The sequence below is a fragment of the Oryza glaberrima genome, chromosome 3, assembly GCF_000147395.1.
Source record: "Oryza glaberrima chromosome 3, OglaRS2, whole genome shotgun sequence".
NCBI classification, from domain to species: Eukaryota; Viridiplantae; Streptophyta; class Magnoliopsida; order Poales; family Poaceae; genus Oryza; species Oryza glaberrima.
In genome coordinates, this window is record NC_068328.1 from 14955366 (window position 1) to 14972675 (window position 17310).

Consider the following 17310-nt stretch of genomic DNA (forward strand, 5'->3'; position numbering starts at 1 on the left):
GCTAAATGTGGGGAAATGAAGTTAGGTGTGTCGTCAAAGATTTGTTTCATCAATAAAAGATGGATTAATTGAGTTTGGAGCTGAAAAAGAAAAAAATGTTTTTAATAAAAGATGGATTAAGTTTTGAGCTGAAAAAGAAAAATGTCTCCATCCACGACACCACATGGCTAATCACCAACCACAAGAAAGGGTTTGACTTTGCCTAAACCACACACATCCATGTTACTAGTACGTACGATCGAGTATCACTGAACACTTTGGATTACTCCTGAATTAACAAAGTCAACAAATGGCAGATCCCATATTCCCCCTGATACTCCTCCCTCTCCATATAGAATTGTAATTTATGTGGTTGGCATATCCAAACAGGTAATTAATCTCCAATGCAGCAGGTGCTTCGAGAAGAAACAGTAACTATTTTCTCTTGTTAGTCGAATGTAAGGGTGTTTTAGTCATCACACACATATGCTTAGCAGGTACTTAAGTTGGTAATCACCTTTGCAGCAACCATTTAAAACTCATGACAAAATGTCATCACCGAAGAACATAAATTCTTCCATACCTGATCAGCCCACTGAAATGGCAATGAAAAAAAAAAACACACTAGCGATCTAGTGGAGTATACTTTAGACACGTTATATTATACGAATCAAAACAAAAACAATCTTTTATTACAAGCCATCTTGCGTAACCATTGACTATCTTTCCGATCACAATGGAGAACACTGAACACCACCCACGTAGCGTAGCCCCATTTTGTTCGATCGTCATCATCTTTAATCCCCAAAGATAGAAGAAACTGTAGCAAAATGTTTTATAGAACAGAATGACTGTACATACGACTCTATACGTACGACCTGCATACGACCGCACATAACAGATTTTAACTTGTTTTAATTGGGCCACGTGAATGCGTATGAATCCTGTGATTGGTTGATTTGGTGCAGTCGTATAAGACCCGTACAGTTCAGTTAGATGTATAGCACTACTCTTTATACAATAGGGATATTACATCCATGTAACTACTTTTAGATTAGATTACTTTTTTTTTACACAATTATTTGTGAATAGGGATATTACAATGTAACTACTTTTAGATTAGATTACATTTCTTTACACAATTATTTCTGAATGGGTGTGTACTTACAATGACGCTATCTTTTTCGTATATATGCGTCTTAATCAGTTGTCCTACCTTAATTACTTATTATTACCTGTACATGAGATGTGTAATTGTGAGGTTTGTCTCCAACCCGTTTCAATTCCCACGCACGTCACTCCTCCCACGTCTCCACCTCTTCTCCCGCCGCCTTCTCCTTATTTTTTCCTCTCGCCATCACACATCTCTCCACTTCCACCTCCACCTCCATGGCGCCCACCACCACATGCCAACGCATCCTCCTCCTCCTCCTCCTCGCCATTGCTCGGCCTGCCTCGTCGCAGCTCTTCACGCCGGCGCCGCCGCCACCGGTACAGGCTGCGGATGGCGGCGGGAGCGCGGGCTTTAACGTGGCGACGTCGCTCCTCTTCGTCGGGGTTGTCATCGCGCTCTTCTTTCTCGGCTTCTTCTCCGCGTACCTCCGCCGCTGCTCCGAGGCCGCCACCGCCGCGCACCGTCGCCGTGGGGGCGGGGGCGGGGGCGGCGGCGCGGTGCACGCCAGCGCGGCCGTGGCGGCCGCCGCCGCGGCGGCGTTCGCGGGGAGCGCCGGGAGGAGGAGGGGGCGCGCGGGGCTCGACGTCGCCGCGATGGAGGCGCTGCCGGTGCTGACGTACGCGACGGCGAGGGCGGTGAAGGCCGGGCGCGGGGCGCTCGAGTGCGCGGTCTGCCTCGCCGAGTTCGCCGACGGCGGCGAGAAGCTCCGCCTCCTCCCCGGGTGCTGCCACGTGTTCCACGCCGCCTGCATCGACGTCTGGCTCGCCGCGCACGTCACCTGCCCCGTCTGCCGCGCCGACCTCGCCGACCCCGCCGTCGCCGCCGCCGGCCACGTCCTTGCTGCTGACCTCGCCGCGCAGGCAGAGGCGCCCAACCACACGGTGGTCAACGTCGACACACCGGAGTCAACGATCGGAAAGGACTCGCCGTCCGATCAGCAGCCGCCGGAGTCGTTGACGGCGGAGGAGCGGGTGGACCGGTACACGCTGCGGCTGCCGGAGAGGCTGAAGAGGGAGATCGAGGAGGCCAAGCTGCTCCGCCGGTCGGTGAGCGCGGTCACCTCGGCCGCGGCCGCGTCGAGCGGGCGGTGGGCGTCGGCGGCGTCGCGGACAATGTCGGCGGCGCGTCCGAGCCGGCGTTGGTCGGCGCTGCTCCGTGCATTGTCCGGGCCGCGATGCAGCGACATGGACGGCGGCGGCGGCGGCGGCCGGAGGGTGGCGCCGCTGCAAACCCACGGCGCCACCGGCACGAGCCATGGCGAAGGGGAGGACGTCGAGGTGGTGGTGGTGCAGGGCGACGCCGGGACGGACGTGGAGAAGTACTACGCGCACAGCCTCACGTTCGCGGGATTCGTGATCGACGGCGACGTCGCCGCCGGCGACTGGAACCCCGAGGTGTTCCAGGTGTCCACCGCCGTTCCAGCCGCCGCCGGCGCCACAGCGATGAAATGCAACTCATATTGATGAAATTTAATTTCAATAGGAGCTGTACACATTTTTCTTTCCTTGGTAATCTTTTCATTCCAGCAATCCTTTTAGAAGTAGAAGAGGGGATTAAATGCTTATGGTGAATGTACCCCTAATTTTAATAGGAACTGTACATTTTAGATCAGACAATTTGTTGATGTATGTGGTAATCTTTGCAAGAACTACAGAACATGAAAAAAAACCCCTAACAATCTCTAATTCATGGGGATACCTCTGGCATGAAACTCTAAATTGATCTTAACTCTGGTCATTTTACATGTAATGTTCATCAGAGTCAACATTCCAATTCATCCATCATCACCATTGACCACAAAAGATGCACCTACCTGAAGGCTGAAGCATAAAAGACTTTATGTCCATGCAGTTAACAGTGGATGCACCAGTTTTCAAGGAAAATAAATTAAAGGTTGTTTACACAAATTAATTTGATCCCAATAAAGTACAAGGGCACAATCATGGGAGATCTATCTTGGAAATCTGCAGCATCACACCAAGATCAATTCAGAAATCTGAGGAGGACAGTGCATCACAAGCTTTGACATGATGAGCAATTACCATGACCCCTGACATCAAGCAATGCATGGAATTCAGAGCCTAAACTGGATGCCCTAATTGTTAATTAGCTCCACAAACTTCTGGGGAAAATCAGTAGTGAAAACCACAATTATTAAGATCAGACCAGACCGGCGGTCCGACCGAAAAAATCCGGAACCAGGGCCTCAACCGGTCCGGTCCAGCCAAAAGATCGGCCATGCAATCAAACCGGAAGAAAGCCGGTTGAACCGCCGGTTTTAGGTATGAACCGGAGAAAAACCGGACATTAGACCAGAGCATAAACTGGTAACAGGCAGTTGGAACGTGGGATGGGAGAGAGAAGAGAAAATTAGGGGAAAAAGAGGCGCGCGGTGGACTCGAACTGCCAACCTGTGCTCTTAGAGCATCTCCAACAGAGTGGCCATTTTTGACTCTCCAAATACCTATTTAGCCAGCCTAACAAAAATTTAGAGAGTGAAATTTGTCTTCTATTCCAACAGACTCTCCACATTCCACTCTCTATTAACCAATAGACCCCACCTGTCATTCTCCTCTTTCTTCTTCCTCCCCCTTCTCCCATCCTCTGCTCGTTCTTCTGCAGAGCTTGTGCCAGCGGCGGCGGTCGTGGCGGGCGATGGCGCGGACTGCGGTGGCGTAGGCCACAGCCGGCGATGGCGCGGACGCCGGCGGAGGCTGCGGCCAGCGACAACGCGGATGGCGGCGGCGGGCGTGGCGGACGACGGCGCGTACTGCGGCGGCGGTCGCAGCGGGCGACGGCGTGGCCGCGGTCGGCGGCGGAGGTCGTGGCCGGCGACGCCGGCGGAGGCCGCGGACGGCCGTGGCGGTCGCGTGCAACTACGAGAAACAATAGCCGGATGTTAATGTGCGTGGGGCCCACAGTTGGACAGTCATTTTTGGCGGGCCAAATTTGGCTAGTGGAGGGAGGGTTTTGGCCAGCCAGATGGCTTAGCCATCCGGTTGGAGAGGCTGTTGGAGGGTGTTTTTTCGCTGGAATGGCTAAAATTTAGCTTGGAGAATCATTTGAAGAGACTGTTGGAGATGCTCTTAGGAAGCAATCTCCCACCACTGAGTTATGATTTTAATAAATATGTGAAGCTATTTGATCCGTGTTGAGCCAGTGGTCCAACCAGTCGGACCATGCAAACCGTGAACCGACGGCTTCACCGGTTTAACATCCGATCCGGTCCTAATAACTATGGTGAAAACAGTATTACGAGTCTACTAACTCGCAATCGACTTCTTTCAGTCCATGAATATACATATCCATTTCCCCAAGAACAAGGCAGGAAAAGAGGTCTCTTCAACTTCTAATGCAAGTAATCTTCAGACCTTTTCATGAGAATTGTCTGACAGTAAATGAACAAATAATACAGTGGAGAATGATTCAAGGCCACTAATGCAAATACTTTCTTTTCCACTGTACCGACAGAGACTCTGTTAAATTATGGTTTCTCTGAATCTGACATGGTTCATCACAAATAAAAAATAATCATTGGTTAGAAACAAGTTGGTTGGAATTGTTTAGAGGTAGGTGCAAACTGGATAGCCAAGTTGTTGCATATTCTATAGTTCAAACCAGTGTATATAAACCTTGATGACTTTTTCAGGGACATTACAATTTAAATAGGAGGGAGTCAACAAATAGTAGAACCATGATTGATTATCGATATTTTACATCAGCATGCTATTATTATTAGGTTCCCTTTGATCACAAAATAAATCATTTTATATAAGATTATGTTAAACTTTTGAAAATTTAACTATCAGCGACTTTTAAAATAGATCGTTTGAAAATATAAGTTGTATGTGTATATTTATATTGAAAATTAATATCATTAATTAGAATTCATAAGCTAATTATAATATAAAATTACGATTAAAGTCATGTCTCGAATATTTAGGGGAAAAAACGTTTGTTTTTAAACAGAGGGAATACTTCAGTCTTGAAGTTCCTCAATATAAGAATAGTTCACTATTTCCATATTCCAAAATGAAAACATGTTTATGTAATACATTGTGCAAAGTCAATCAGTCATTTAAGTATCTGTACAGCAAGATGCCACCAAATCTAATTATGGTTTTAAAATCCAAGTAGCAAATACAAAGCCTTCTTTGGTCAACAGAGCAAGCAAGATGCATTGCATTCTCTTAAAAAATAAACATATAATTCACTGGGTATTACCTTAGAAATTCAGCTGTGAACTACAAATACCTGATAGTATAATTTAGTCAGGCCATCTCTATCTTAAACAGGTCGTGCTAATTCCATGTTCTTTTCAGAACTGCAGAACAGCTTGTGCTTAATTAGTTATCTTGACTTGTTAGTTGTTACTCCATTTGCTGTACTTCCAATCAGGAAGAGAAAAAAATTATAAAAATACAATGCAGGTTCATCTGATAAACGAGCTCACCTCTTCAAGGAGTAAACTAGTCCCAGCTATCATATGCATCTTCTCAGGGAAGTCAAAGTATCTTGCAGTCCTCCTACTCCTAGTGCTCATTAGTCCAAGTCAAATTGATTAGCCTATCAAGTACATGACTGCTATCCTCTTAATATTATGTACAGAGATAATCGGAGCAGATTGTTGTTCCTTCATCAAATAAAAATGATTCATATCACTTGTTGGGAATTGGCAATGCAAAGAAATTTGGCCACTTGTGCCATGAGGTAAGATATGCAGTTATGTACAATATTCCATACATTTTCCAAAAAGAATATTGTCTATAAGTTCCATGATGTTTACATAGCAATCTATGAAGATTGAAAACCAAGGCCCAATAACTGAAGATGGTGGTGTTTTGATGATGAAGTCCCTGCCTGAACCCTGGTGTTTTTTGTGGACTCTGAATTTTGGTCTTCTAGGAGCTGCTGATGCTGTACAAATCTGCTTTTTGGTTTAGTTTCTGGAGAGTGTAATCTAGCTTGTGCCTTTTAGTTGTTCTGTTGTCAGAATATAACAGAATGCTAAGCTTGGCAATCCCTGCACTCCAGCAGAATCCCCTCCTTTTCTTTTCATTAGATTCTTGCTCTATTACTTTATACTACTGTGAATCTGTTTATTTGATGTTCAAAAGGAAATGACATCAATTCTATCTTGAAGGGAGAACATTTGTATTCAGTCCAACCTAAGTGCAACACTCAATAGAAAGCACACATAATTTTGCTGGAGCAGTAAACTGCAAAAATAAAATGACACTGCACTCGAATCTTCACCACTTTCTCGCTCATCTTTACACGTACCTGAAATCATTTTGTTTTAGACAAAGCGTACCTGAAATCTAGAAGAAATATCATCTCGCGAAAGCAAGGGAAATCTAGTAGCAACGAACTTGTCCTTTACTTTTCTTCCACTGCTCAAGATCCCTTGCTGCGATACCCTTCCATTAGCCCCCTCGAGCTGTCTTCTCTTCTGAATTGTTCTTCAAGGAAGGTAGAAAAGAATGCATAGTTTAGTAGACTGTTGACCCACAGAACAAATTTCTGGCACCTTTTTCTCCATGGATAATCCTTTGCAGCCGCAACATGCTCTGCAATCTGGGTTTGATCAGAGTAGTAGTATATATTGCACTTGTCTTGGCATGTTAGGCTCTGAACAATCTTAGGTTTTGGGGCAACGAGTGCAAGAACTGAACCAGAAGGAGGAGATCGGAAGCCGGGCGCCATGGCACGGATGCTGCTGCACGGGGTGATCGACGCCAAGATCGTGGAAGCAGACCTGTCCGTGACGTCAGATGGGCAGCTCAGGCCGTCCCGGAAGGTACGCTTAACGCTTCCTCCCAGCTAACTAGTTTCTTCCTGTATCTGAAAGATGGAAAGTACTATATGTTCAGGTGTTGTTTCCATCTGAATGTTCAGTGAGAGTGTGAATGTTTTGAGTTGGGGTTCTGAATGACAATATAGACAGACATGTCCTGCTGTTCTTTTTTGTTTTTGCAGTGAGAAAGGAAAAGGGGAAACATTATCTGAATTCTTAGTGCAGCTTATCTTAAGACTAATGAAGTCAATGGGTTGGACTCCGATTGACATAATATTTTGCTCAAGAGGAATAGCACATGTGGCAGGCTCTGCCAAAAGAATACAATTTCCTGTTCCTGACTGAGCTTAGGAATTTTAGATCCTTAGACTATATACAAAAGGTTTGCATATAGTTGTATTAAGAGAAGGTAACCAGAGAAGCACCTAAGGTGGTGTTGTTGTGTCATGCATGCATGACGTCACCCACCAAGGTTTAAATCCTAATACTTATAAATATTATGCATACATGGTTGCGTATTTAATAAGAACTTAATGAGACAAATGATTTGTTGTCGTCTCCATCTCTTTTAGTATGTGTTAGGAGATATATTTATCTGTGTGAGAGTGTGATGTGGACGTGTAGAACTACGAAAAAGAAGAACACGGGTCTTAACGCTTGAGGGAAAAAACACAGCCAAACTACAAGTTGGCCGGGGGGCTATTTTGCGTAGAGGGGGAGGAAATGGAAGAGGACCTATCTCGAACATTGCTTTTCAACATGTCTAAATTTTACACGAATTTGATAGAAAAACATTCAATTCCATTTAAAATAAAACGAACATTCAATTGCTGTATTCCTCTGTGTTTTTTTCGGCCTCTTGGCCTTGTACTTTTGACACACCATTAATAACATGGTTAAGCGTAAAAAAAAAGTTATATCCAATTCATGTTATTATTGTGACATAATTGCATGGATTATGCTGCTGTGCAATTGTATGAATTTCATGTTAGATGAACTTCTTAGCATTCTAGTATATCGTCAAATCTGTTTTTAGAAGTTTCCAACACAGTTTGTATTGCATTTAAGAGAAAAGAAAATGCATAAAGGAGATAAAAATCCATCATCGACTGATTAGAATCATCCTCATAAATGCAATAATAGTGTATATTGAATTTCTTATAAGTTACTTCCTCCGGTCATAAATATTTGACGTTTGAAACAATATTCGATCAAAATTTTAAAATTTCGGTAATTAATATTACATTAGAATAAGTTTAAAAATCCAATAAATTAATAGTATTACTTTTTAAGATTGTTTTTAAACTACGGCTGTGTTTAGTTCCTTCAAACTTCCAAAATTCCATCACATCAAATGTTTGGACACATGCACGGAGTATTAGATGTGGACAAAAAAACCAATTGCATGTAAATTGCGAGACGAATTTTTTGAGTCTAATTACACCATGATTTGACAATGTGGTGCTACAGTAAATATTTGCTAATAAATGATTAATTAGGCTTAATAAATTTGTCTTGCAGTTTACATGCGGAATCTGTAATTTGTTTTATTATTAGTCTATATTTAGTACTTCAAATGTGTGTTCGTATACTTAAAAAAATTTGGCTGTGGAATTAAACAAGGCCTACGTATTTGAGAAAACATTGATGGTCAGAATTTTAAAAGCATGACTGAATTATATCCTGAATGTCAAATATTTTTTACCCGAGCGAACATAAACCATCGTGAGCTGCGATATGATTCTCATTAGTCATTACAGTTTGAAAATGCAATCTAATTAACCAAACTGAAAATTGAAACACTTCAACCAGACTCTGATGAAGAAGAAGGTCTTCTCATGGATCAAGAAGAAGCTGCCCTTCTGCAACAGCTGCCAGGTTTAAGCTTGATCACAAACTAACCCTAATACTATAAGGCCATCAAATTAAGGCCAGTGTTGTATTGTATCTTAATGATTATATTAACGCGGCGGCGGCGGTGCAGACGCAGCAGGTGGAGAACGCCGTCGGCCTCGGCCCGCTGTCCGGCAAGCTGTACGCGACGGTGGACATCGACAAGGCCCGCGTCGCGCGGACGCGCACGGTGGAGCCGACGGGCACGCCGCGGTGGAAGGAGTCGTTCCACATCTACTGCGCGCACGACGCCGGTGATGTCATCTTCACCGTCAAGGCCGAGAACCCCGTCGGCGCCACGCTCATCGGCCGCGCCTACCTCCCCGTCGACGAGGGCCTCGCCGCCGGCGCGCCGGTGTCCGACCTGTGGCTCCCCATCTGCGGCGAGGGCCGCCGCCCGATCGACGGCGGGGACAAGATACGCGTCCAGCTCCGGTTCACCGGCGTCGCCGCCGACCCGGCGGCGCGCTGGGGCGCCGGCGTCGGGAGCGGCGCGTACCAGGGCGTGCCGCGCACCTTCTTCCCGCAGCGCCGCGGGTGCCGCGTCAGGCTGTACCAGGACGCGCACATCGCCGACGGCTTCGCGCCGCGCATCCAGCTCGCCGGGCGCAGGTGGTACGAGCCGCGGCGGTGCTGGGAGGACGTGTTCGACGCGATCAGCAGCGCCCGGAGGATGGTGTACGTCGCCGGGTGGTCCGTCAACACCGACGTCGTGCTGGTGCGGCGGCCGTCGTCGTCGTCGGAGACGCTCGGCGAGCTGCTCAAGAGGAAGGCCGAGCAGGGCGTGACGGTGCTGCTGCTGGTGTGGAACGACCGGACGTCGGTGGGTCTCGGCCCGATCCGCCGCGACGGGCTGATGGCGACGCACGACCAGGACACGGCGAGGTACTTCGAGGGCACCAAGGTCCACTGCGTCCTCTGCCCCCGGAACCCCGACCAGGGCCGGAGCTACGTGCAGGACGTCGAGACGGCCACCATGTTCACGCACCACCAGAAGACGGTGATCGTCGACGGCGGCGGCGGCGGCGGCAACACGGCGCCGGGCCTCGTGAGCTTCCTCGGCGGCATCGACCTGTGCGACGGGAGGTACGACACGCAGGAGCACCCGCTGTTCCGGACGCTCGACACCACCCACCGCGGCGACTTCCACCAGCCCAACTTCCCCGGCGCGTCCATCGCCAAGGGCGGGCCGAGGGAGCCATGGCACGACATCCACTGCCGCGTCGAGGGCCCCGCGGCGTGGGACGTGCTCGACAACTTCGAGCAGCGGTGGCGCAAGCAAGCCGGCAGGGGCAAGGACAGCCTGCTGGTCACCCTCGACCGGAGCATGGCCGCGCGCGACGCCGACCAGGCCGACCCGGAGCACTGGAACGTGCAGGTGTTCCGCTCCATCGACGGCGGCGCGGCGGCGGGGTTCCCGGAGAGCCCCGACGAGGCCGCGGCGGCGGGGCTGGTGTCCGGCAAGGACCAGGTGATCGAGCGCAGCATCCAGGACGCGTACATCCACGCGATCCGGCGCGCCCGCGACTTCATCTACGTCGAGAACCAGTACTTCCTGGGGAGCTCGTACGCGTGGCGCGGCGGCGAGGGCGGCGTGGCGAGCGTGGAGGGGATCAACGCGCTGCACCTGGTCCCGAGGGAGCTCTCCCTCAAGATCGCGAGCAAGATCGCCGCCGGCGAGCGGTTCGCCGTGTACGTGGTGGTGCCGATGTGGCCGGAGGGCGTGCCGGAGAGCGACTCCGTGCAGGCCATCCTGGACTGGCAGCGGCGCACCATGGAGATGATGTACAGGGACGTGGAAGCCGCCATCCAGGCCAAGGGGATCCGCGCCGACCCCACCGACTACCTCAACTTCTTCTGCCTCGGCAACCGCGAGCGCCTCCCCGTCCCCGGCGGCGACAGCTACGAGCCAACGGAGCGCCCCGACCCCGACACCGACTACATGAGGGCGCAGAACGCCCGCCGCTTCATGATCTACGTCCACGCCAAGACGATGATAGGTAATACGGGGTACTCCCTCCATTCTCCTTTCCTTCGTTTCACAATGAATCTAGATAGACCGATTCATTAACATTAATATTGAAAATGTTAGAATGACTTACATTGTGAAACAAAGGGAGTAAAATATAATCATTTTTAAATTTTTACACGATCTTCGAGATAATAATTTGATAAAAATATTTACGATAGTAAAATGTTTTAAATAAACAAAGTTGTATATTATGACAGTTCGTTTAACGATAAATATAGTAATATCGAATTCATATAATTAATTTTTTTTAATTTTTGTTATTAATATTTAAAATTTAAAATGTTTAACTTATTACTATTGTAAAAATGATGGAGTAATCAATTGACAATCTTAATCAATCTAAGAACATGTCGTCGTGATGCTCTGTTTCTGTTCGATCTGTTTGTAGTGGACGACGAGTACATCATCGTGGGGTCGGCGAACATCAACCAGAGGTCGATGGACGGCGGGCGGGACACGGAGATCGCGATGGGCGCGTACCAGCCGAGCCACCTGGCGTCGGTGAACCGGCCGGCGAGGGGCCAGGTGCACGGCTTCCGCCTCGCGCTGTGGCACGAGCACCTGGGCAGGGCGGCTGCGGCGTCGGCTGCCGGCGAACTCCTCCGGCCGTCGAGCCTGGCGTGCGTGAGGCTCGTGAACCAGGCGGCGCGGCGCCACTGGGACGCGTTCGCGAGAGGCGACGGCGACGGTGCGCCGCCGACGGAAGACCTCCCGGGCCACCTGATGGCGTACCCGGTGCGCTGGACGGGCGGCGGCGGCAGCGACGGCAAGCTCGTCGCGGCGACGGAGACGTTCCCGGACACCAAGGCGAAGGTGCTGGGTGCCAAGTCTGACGTGCTCCCGCCCATCCTCACCACATGAGGATGAGGAAGTCCCCATGCGTCGTCATGCTGCGCTTGCTGAGTGCAGAAATGTTCGTTTACGTGCAATGCAAGGTGGTTGTGAACTTACAAGTGTACATGCTGTATCAGGCTGTAAACGTCAAACAAACGTGCATGTTTCGATTGTGATCAATTGCTCAAATTCTTCACTTGTAAATAAATACTCCCTCCATACCATAATGTTTTAAACTAACTAACATCAAACAGAAAAACGAGCAAGGCAATCATGCTTTGCGTGAATAAAAGTGAAATAGCTGTAAAAAAAAATAAAAGTGAAATAATTTGTATTAACCAATTTTGTCGATTCCATCTAAAGGTTATATAGATTTATTATTATAGTATAAGGTTTCATCAAAATTTATCTATAACCATGCATGTTCAGAAAAATTTAGCAACATGTTCAAATATGACATAGATAAAATAAAAATGAATGGTGAATTGCAGTTTGGGCTCTCTTTTATTGGTGAAGTTTCACTTTATATCATCTTTTACCTGGTCTTTTCACTTTGAACTAGATAATTTTGTCTTTTTTACGTTATGGATGACAACCCCAACTATATGTACTGTAGCAACATATAACGAATTCCCCACACTATTGTTGCAACAAACTGAAACATGTCGCTAATGTTGTAGCAAACTGATAGTTTTATCACTAAAGTTGCAGTTTTCTGAAATTTACTCTTTTTTAAATTCTAATGACACATAAGCACCACGTGGGATGAAGACCGGTCAACACCGTCACGTCAGCGCCACTTCAGTAAAACCGTCCTCCAAAACCGCTGGAGGAGTCAAATTACACTGGTTGTAGTAGTTCGAAGAATCGTCCTATCCGGTTTTCTAGCTGAGGGGCACTTATTAGATTTGGCCAATCTTTCAAGGGAGTCAAAGTGAACTTTTTCCTTTTCCAAATACTCATGTTTGACCCAACATACCAATTCTCTCACCACCAATGTTTCTGTCTGCAACTCTGCATCGCACACTACCTCCATATGGTTGGTATTCACATGGTATTTGAACAACGCTTCCTATTCAATTCTATACTAGGACACTCCTCACTACATACAAAAAAAAAAGAAGAAAAATGGAAACACCACATCAGATCAGTACAATGCTCTCCTCCCGCCGCCTCCATCGCCGAGGACCAGCATCAATGAGCTGAAGCAGATTCTTTTTTTTTAACGACTCGCACAAGACGGTGCAAAGTTCTATTGATAGAGTAGAAGAAAAATTATAAGATTACAACCCTTGAGGGTCGTAACCAGAAAAAAGAAAAAAATTATACCACCACCCACACATCGACAGCCGCCAATAAACCATACCAGGAGAAGGCTAGCACCGGACCGGCCGCTGCTAAGCGTGACCGACCACCGCTAGGCTAACAAAGAAACACGGCCGAGATCGCCCAAAACCCAACCCTTACAATCAACACAAAGCCCCGCTCTATCCAAGTCTTCAGGAGTTAAGGAGAGAGAGTGAGAGAGAAAAATGGAACTCCTCACCCCCTAGGCCCTCCGACGTGGCCAACTTGTAGAGACTAGGTCACCGCCACAAGAGGATGAAATCTAGAGTGAGTTTGCATCAATTGGTTGGGGGGTTTTGACTAGAGGATGCCTAAACGACGTCTCCGAGGAGAGGAACGACGGAAAATACCGCCGCCGCCGTCCGTCAAGGTCTAAAAGGGAACCGAGACTAGGCTTTCACCTGGCATCCACACATAAGGGATAAGACGGCACGACAACGCCCTCAGGAGGGGAATGACGCTTCTAGCGTCATTGTTGCTGGCCCGGCCGAGGCTGGGCTGGGTTTTCACTCGCCGCTCACCACCTGCGAGTTCACGGCTAGCGCCCCGATGCTCCACCGCCGTCCATCCTCTACCGACATATGGGACCACTGCACCGGCACCCCCCACCGGCCAGCCTTCGTGCATCGTAGACCGCACCGCACCCACCGGCAGCTCCTCCTCCTTGTACCGTGCCCGCCCCCGTCACCGCTGGCCGCGCCTCACCACGCAAGGCCAACCTCGTCCACCGCCGGCCGCGCCTCCTCGCGCCAGGCCGGCCTCCCGCCGCCGGCCACGCCTCCACACACCACGCTAGCCTCTCGCCGCCAGCTGCGGCTCCTCGCGTCGTGCCGGGCTCCGCTGCCACCGCCTGTGCGTCTATGCGCCAAGCTGGCCTCCGAGCACTCCTCCTGCAGCTGCCGTGCCGGCTAACTGCGGTCGTCTGCCATGCCTCCCGGCTAGCCGCCCGTGGCCGTTCGTGCCTCCTCTCGCAATCGTCGTCGCTGAAGCATCTAGGCCATCGTTGTTAATTTTAGTAATTAATGACAAGCGCTAATTATGGACTAACCATTCTATTGAGCTATACATTTTAAGTTAGGTTCAGATTATGTGTGCGCATGGATGACTACCAATGGATTAAAATTTGGTGGCGCAAAGCGAAGAGAAAAAGATGGTAAACTAGTGTTTTAATTCTAAATTGATCGAGGTGTTGGGCGATTAAATTTGCTAATTTATTTTTAGCTTCGCCGTACTACTAAGAGGGGTAATGACATAGCAAAAAGATGATTTAAATTGCCACATTAGGTCATTTGCATTTAGAATCAAATTTCATTGCTATCTCTTGTTGTCACCGGTCTGGGTGACCAGGGCCGGTCTGACCGTTGCCCAAGTGCCGGTCTGACCGGCCAGTGTAGCAGGTTTGACCGCCGCCTCAAGTGTCAATCTGACCGCCCGGACTAGCTGGTTTGACCGCCACCTCAGAGCCGGTCTGACCGGTAGGTGTTGGCCGGTTTGACCGGCCGATCATATGCCCTGGGTGGTGTGCTCTAGGGTGGCCGATCCAGAGCCGCCAGAGCCGAGGTCGGTCAGACCAAGCCGATGGCGGTCTGACCGAGCCAAGGCCGGTCTGACCGGCCTCCCCATGACTGTCTGACCGGCCGGGCCAATGGGGCCCAATGTCAGGCCTACAACGGCTTTCTAGCCGTTGTAGAGTAGCACAGTCTGACCGGCCACACACCTCCGGTCAGACCGGCAGTACACCGAGTTGGGGGATTTCGCCCCCAACGTCTAGTTTTGGTGGGTGGGAGTATAAATACTCCCCCACCAGCAGCAAGGGGACTCTCTTAGCACCACTTCAATTGCACCTCTCCCACACTCATTTGAGCTTAGTGTTCATCCACTTAGTGTGTTTGAGGATTGTCTAGCTAAGAGTCAAGTGCATTTGCTTTCATTTGTAGAGCTAGTGTGGCACTTGATCATCTCCGAGCCGGGTCATCGCTTGTTACTCTTGGAGGTTGCCGCCTCCTAGATGGCTTATGGAGGAGTTGCCCGGTGACCTCTCCGAGAAGATTGTGAAGGAGGCCCGGCGCCAGTTGTGAGTGGTTTGGAGTTCACCACCTTTTGAGTGAAGGAAGAACTACCCTGAGTGATCGAGGCTTGGGTAGTCCTCTCCGTGGGCCGGCTCCCGCCTTGCCCACTCCTTGACGAAGGGGGCATGCGGTGGCTTCGTGGTTGAGCGGTGGAGTTGGGCTCGCCTCAATGGGGAGTAGGAAACCAGCGAGTTTCCGAACCTCAGTGAAAAGTTCCTTGTCTCATTGTTTCTTTTATTTGTCGCATTTACATTTGTGCAATTTACATTCCTAGAGACATACTTGAGCTCATATCACCCTAGGATTGCTAAACTTGATTTAGGAGTGTGATTTACTTTCCTAGAGACATACATGAGCCACTATCACCCTAGGTTTATAAAATATAACTTAGTTGCTTAGTTAGACTTGACCATCACCGAGCCTAGCAACTTAGGTTAGTTTTGATTAGGTGTCATTTAGTTTTTTATATCGCCTATTCACCCCCCCCCTCTAGTCGACATCTCGATCCTACATTCGCCCGTTTCCAATCATCGACACTGTGTCCACACCTTCCCTGCCTCCACATGCTGCCTCAGTCACCACCGCCGCCACCACAGGCGCTGTCGCGGCTGCCACAACCACCATTGCCGTCGCCAGCCGCCATAGACGCCGCTGTCACCGCCTCCGACAGCAACGCCTCCAGCCGCTCCTACTGACGGTTGTCGCCACCGTCGCTGTGGGCCTCGCACCACCATCGCTGCCACGACAGGCGCTCCTGCCACGAGCTCGCCCTGTTGCCGCCGCGAGCTCCGCCACCCCCGCCGTGAGCTCGGTCGATTTGGCCGTCGGGTGGCCAGATCCGCCTCCGGGTGGTGGGGGGAGGGGGCCGGATCCGCTTCCACCGCGGCTGGATCCGACGCGCCATTGACGTCCCCGCCACCGTCGAGCCGTGCCCCTACCATCGTCGTCGCCATCCCCGCCGTCGTCCTGGGATGCTCCCCTAGCCGCCCAAAACGATGCTAAGTCGGCCAGAAACGAGAAACGATGCTAAGTCAGGCGGCGGCGAGGCGGAGGAGGAAGATGGGGGGAAGGGACGGCCAAAGTTCGTCGCCTCCCATGCCACCCCATGTGGAGGGCGACGCGAGAGCAAGTTATTTCACCCACAGCTAAAGCGGATTCATGGTAGAACGTGATATGATTGTACTGCATGCTCAATTGTTCTGGTCCATAGAAAAAAATAGTAGCTATAGATTAATAAACATATTCTTGAGATTTCTATACAAATATATACTTATACTACTTATAACTACTCCCTCCGTCCTGTTATAAAACCAGCCTTGAAATCAACATCGGTAGCAAAACACGGAAGAAATGCCATAGGAGATCCAAACATGATGACGACACCGAGACACAATATTTGGTAATGGAGTTCAGCCGAGGCCTATATCTCCGGGGCATTGATTACGGGTGCTCCTCCCCGATCGAGCATATACAGCTTATCAGAGTTACAACGACTCACGGCCGGTCGCCGCCAACAGATGCTCCTTCTTGCTATGCTAAGTCGTCATGCGGTTACAACAGGCACGCCCCTCTATTAATGAGAGATCCTATGATAGAGTACAACTCATACTCTATTCCTAATACCTATTACAACTCTAAGTCCTAAACTGTAATCGATATTGTACACATATTCGACACAAACTCTAACAAACGCCACCTTGACAAATATGCCATGCCAACTTGAATCTGTTATATGCTCGAACCTCCGTGTACCAGGACTTGAGTTGATTCTTCCGCCGCTCACGTCGAGCTGCCTGACGAGCCTACGTCAGGCTCGCCGCCTTTAGGATTGTGCATAGCAACACCAGCATGCCCATCTTCCATGACTCCACCTGCAACAGCACTCCCTTGTAACTTGTACAAACATGAGCTTGTCCTCTCACCAGTCATAACAGTCTTGTCGTCCTTCATGATATTCATGGTCTTCCTATCAGAATCCATCTGATACAACCAACCTTTTTCATGTAGGCTCCCAAGCGAAATCAAACTCTTCCTTAGTCCTAGCACGTGTCTCACATCCGAAAGTAGCACCTCATTTCTATCATACATCTTGAACTTGACATCGCCCACTCCAACAACACGATAACTCATGTCATCGCACAAGTAAACAACACCAAAATCACCAGATTTGTATGAAGAGAACCAC

General features: G+C 49.2%; 2 protein-coding genes across 2 annotated transcripts; both read left to right on the top strand.

Annotated features, from left to right (window-relative positions):
* The first annotated feature begins 1312 nt into the window (after nucleotides 1-1312).
* LOC127768304 (E3 ubiquitin-protein ligase Os03g0188200-like) lies at nucleotides 1313-2816 on the top strand. The gene has a single exon (XM_052293853.1). It carries the CDS (start codon nucleotides 1369-1371, stop codon nucleotides 2614-2616), a length of 1248 nt encoding a protein of 415 aa, XP_052149813.1. The 5' UTR covers nucleotides 1313-1368; the 3' UTR covers nucleotides 2617-2816.
* Nucleotides 2817-6759: 3943 nt separating this feature from the next.
* LOC127765264 (phospholipase D alpha 1-like) lies at nucleotides 6760-11889 on the top strand. The gene is made up of 4 exons (XM_052290129.1): nucleotides 6760-6953; nucleotides 8763-8828; nucleotides 8935-10843; nucleotides 11264-11889. Exons 1-4 carry the CDS (start codon nucleotides 6858-6860, stop codon nucleotides 11734-11736), a joined length of 2544 nt encoding a protein of 847 aa, XP_052146089.1. The 5' UTR covers nucleotides 6760-6857; the 3' UTR covers nucleotides 11737-11889.
* The last annotated feature ends 5421 nt before the right edge of the window (nucleotides 11890-17310 follow it).

What these genes read in the sequence shown, in the direction of transcription:
- LOC127768304 (XM_052293853.1), top strand. Translation starts at nt 1,369, where the DNA reads ATGGCGCCCACCACCACATGCCAACGCATCCTCCTCCTCCTCCTCCTC.
- LOC127765264 (XM_052290129.1), top strand. Translation starts at nt 6,858, where the DNA reads ATGGCACGGATGCTGCTGCACGGGGTGATCGACGCCAAGATCGTGGAA. An exon ending in CCTTCTGCAACAGCTGCCAG is followed by an intron (nt 8,829 to 8,934) that starts GTTTAAGCTTGA and finishes GCGGCGGTGCAG; the next exon opens with ACGCAGCAGGTGGAGAACGC. An exon ending in CCACGCCAAGACGATGATAG is followed by an intron (nt 10,844 to 11,263) that starts GTAATACGGGGT and finishes ATCTGTTTGTAG; the next exon opens with TGGACGACGAGTACATCATC.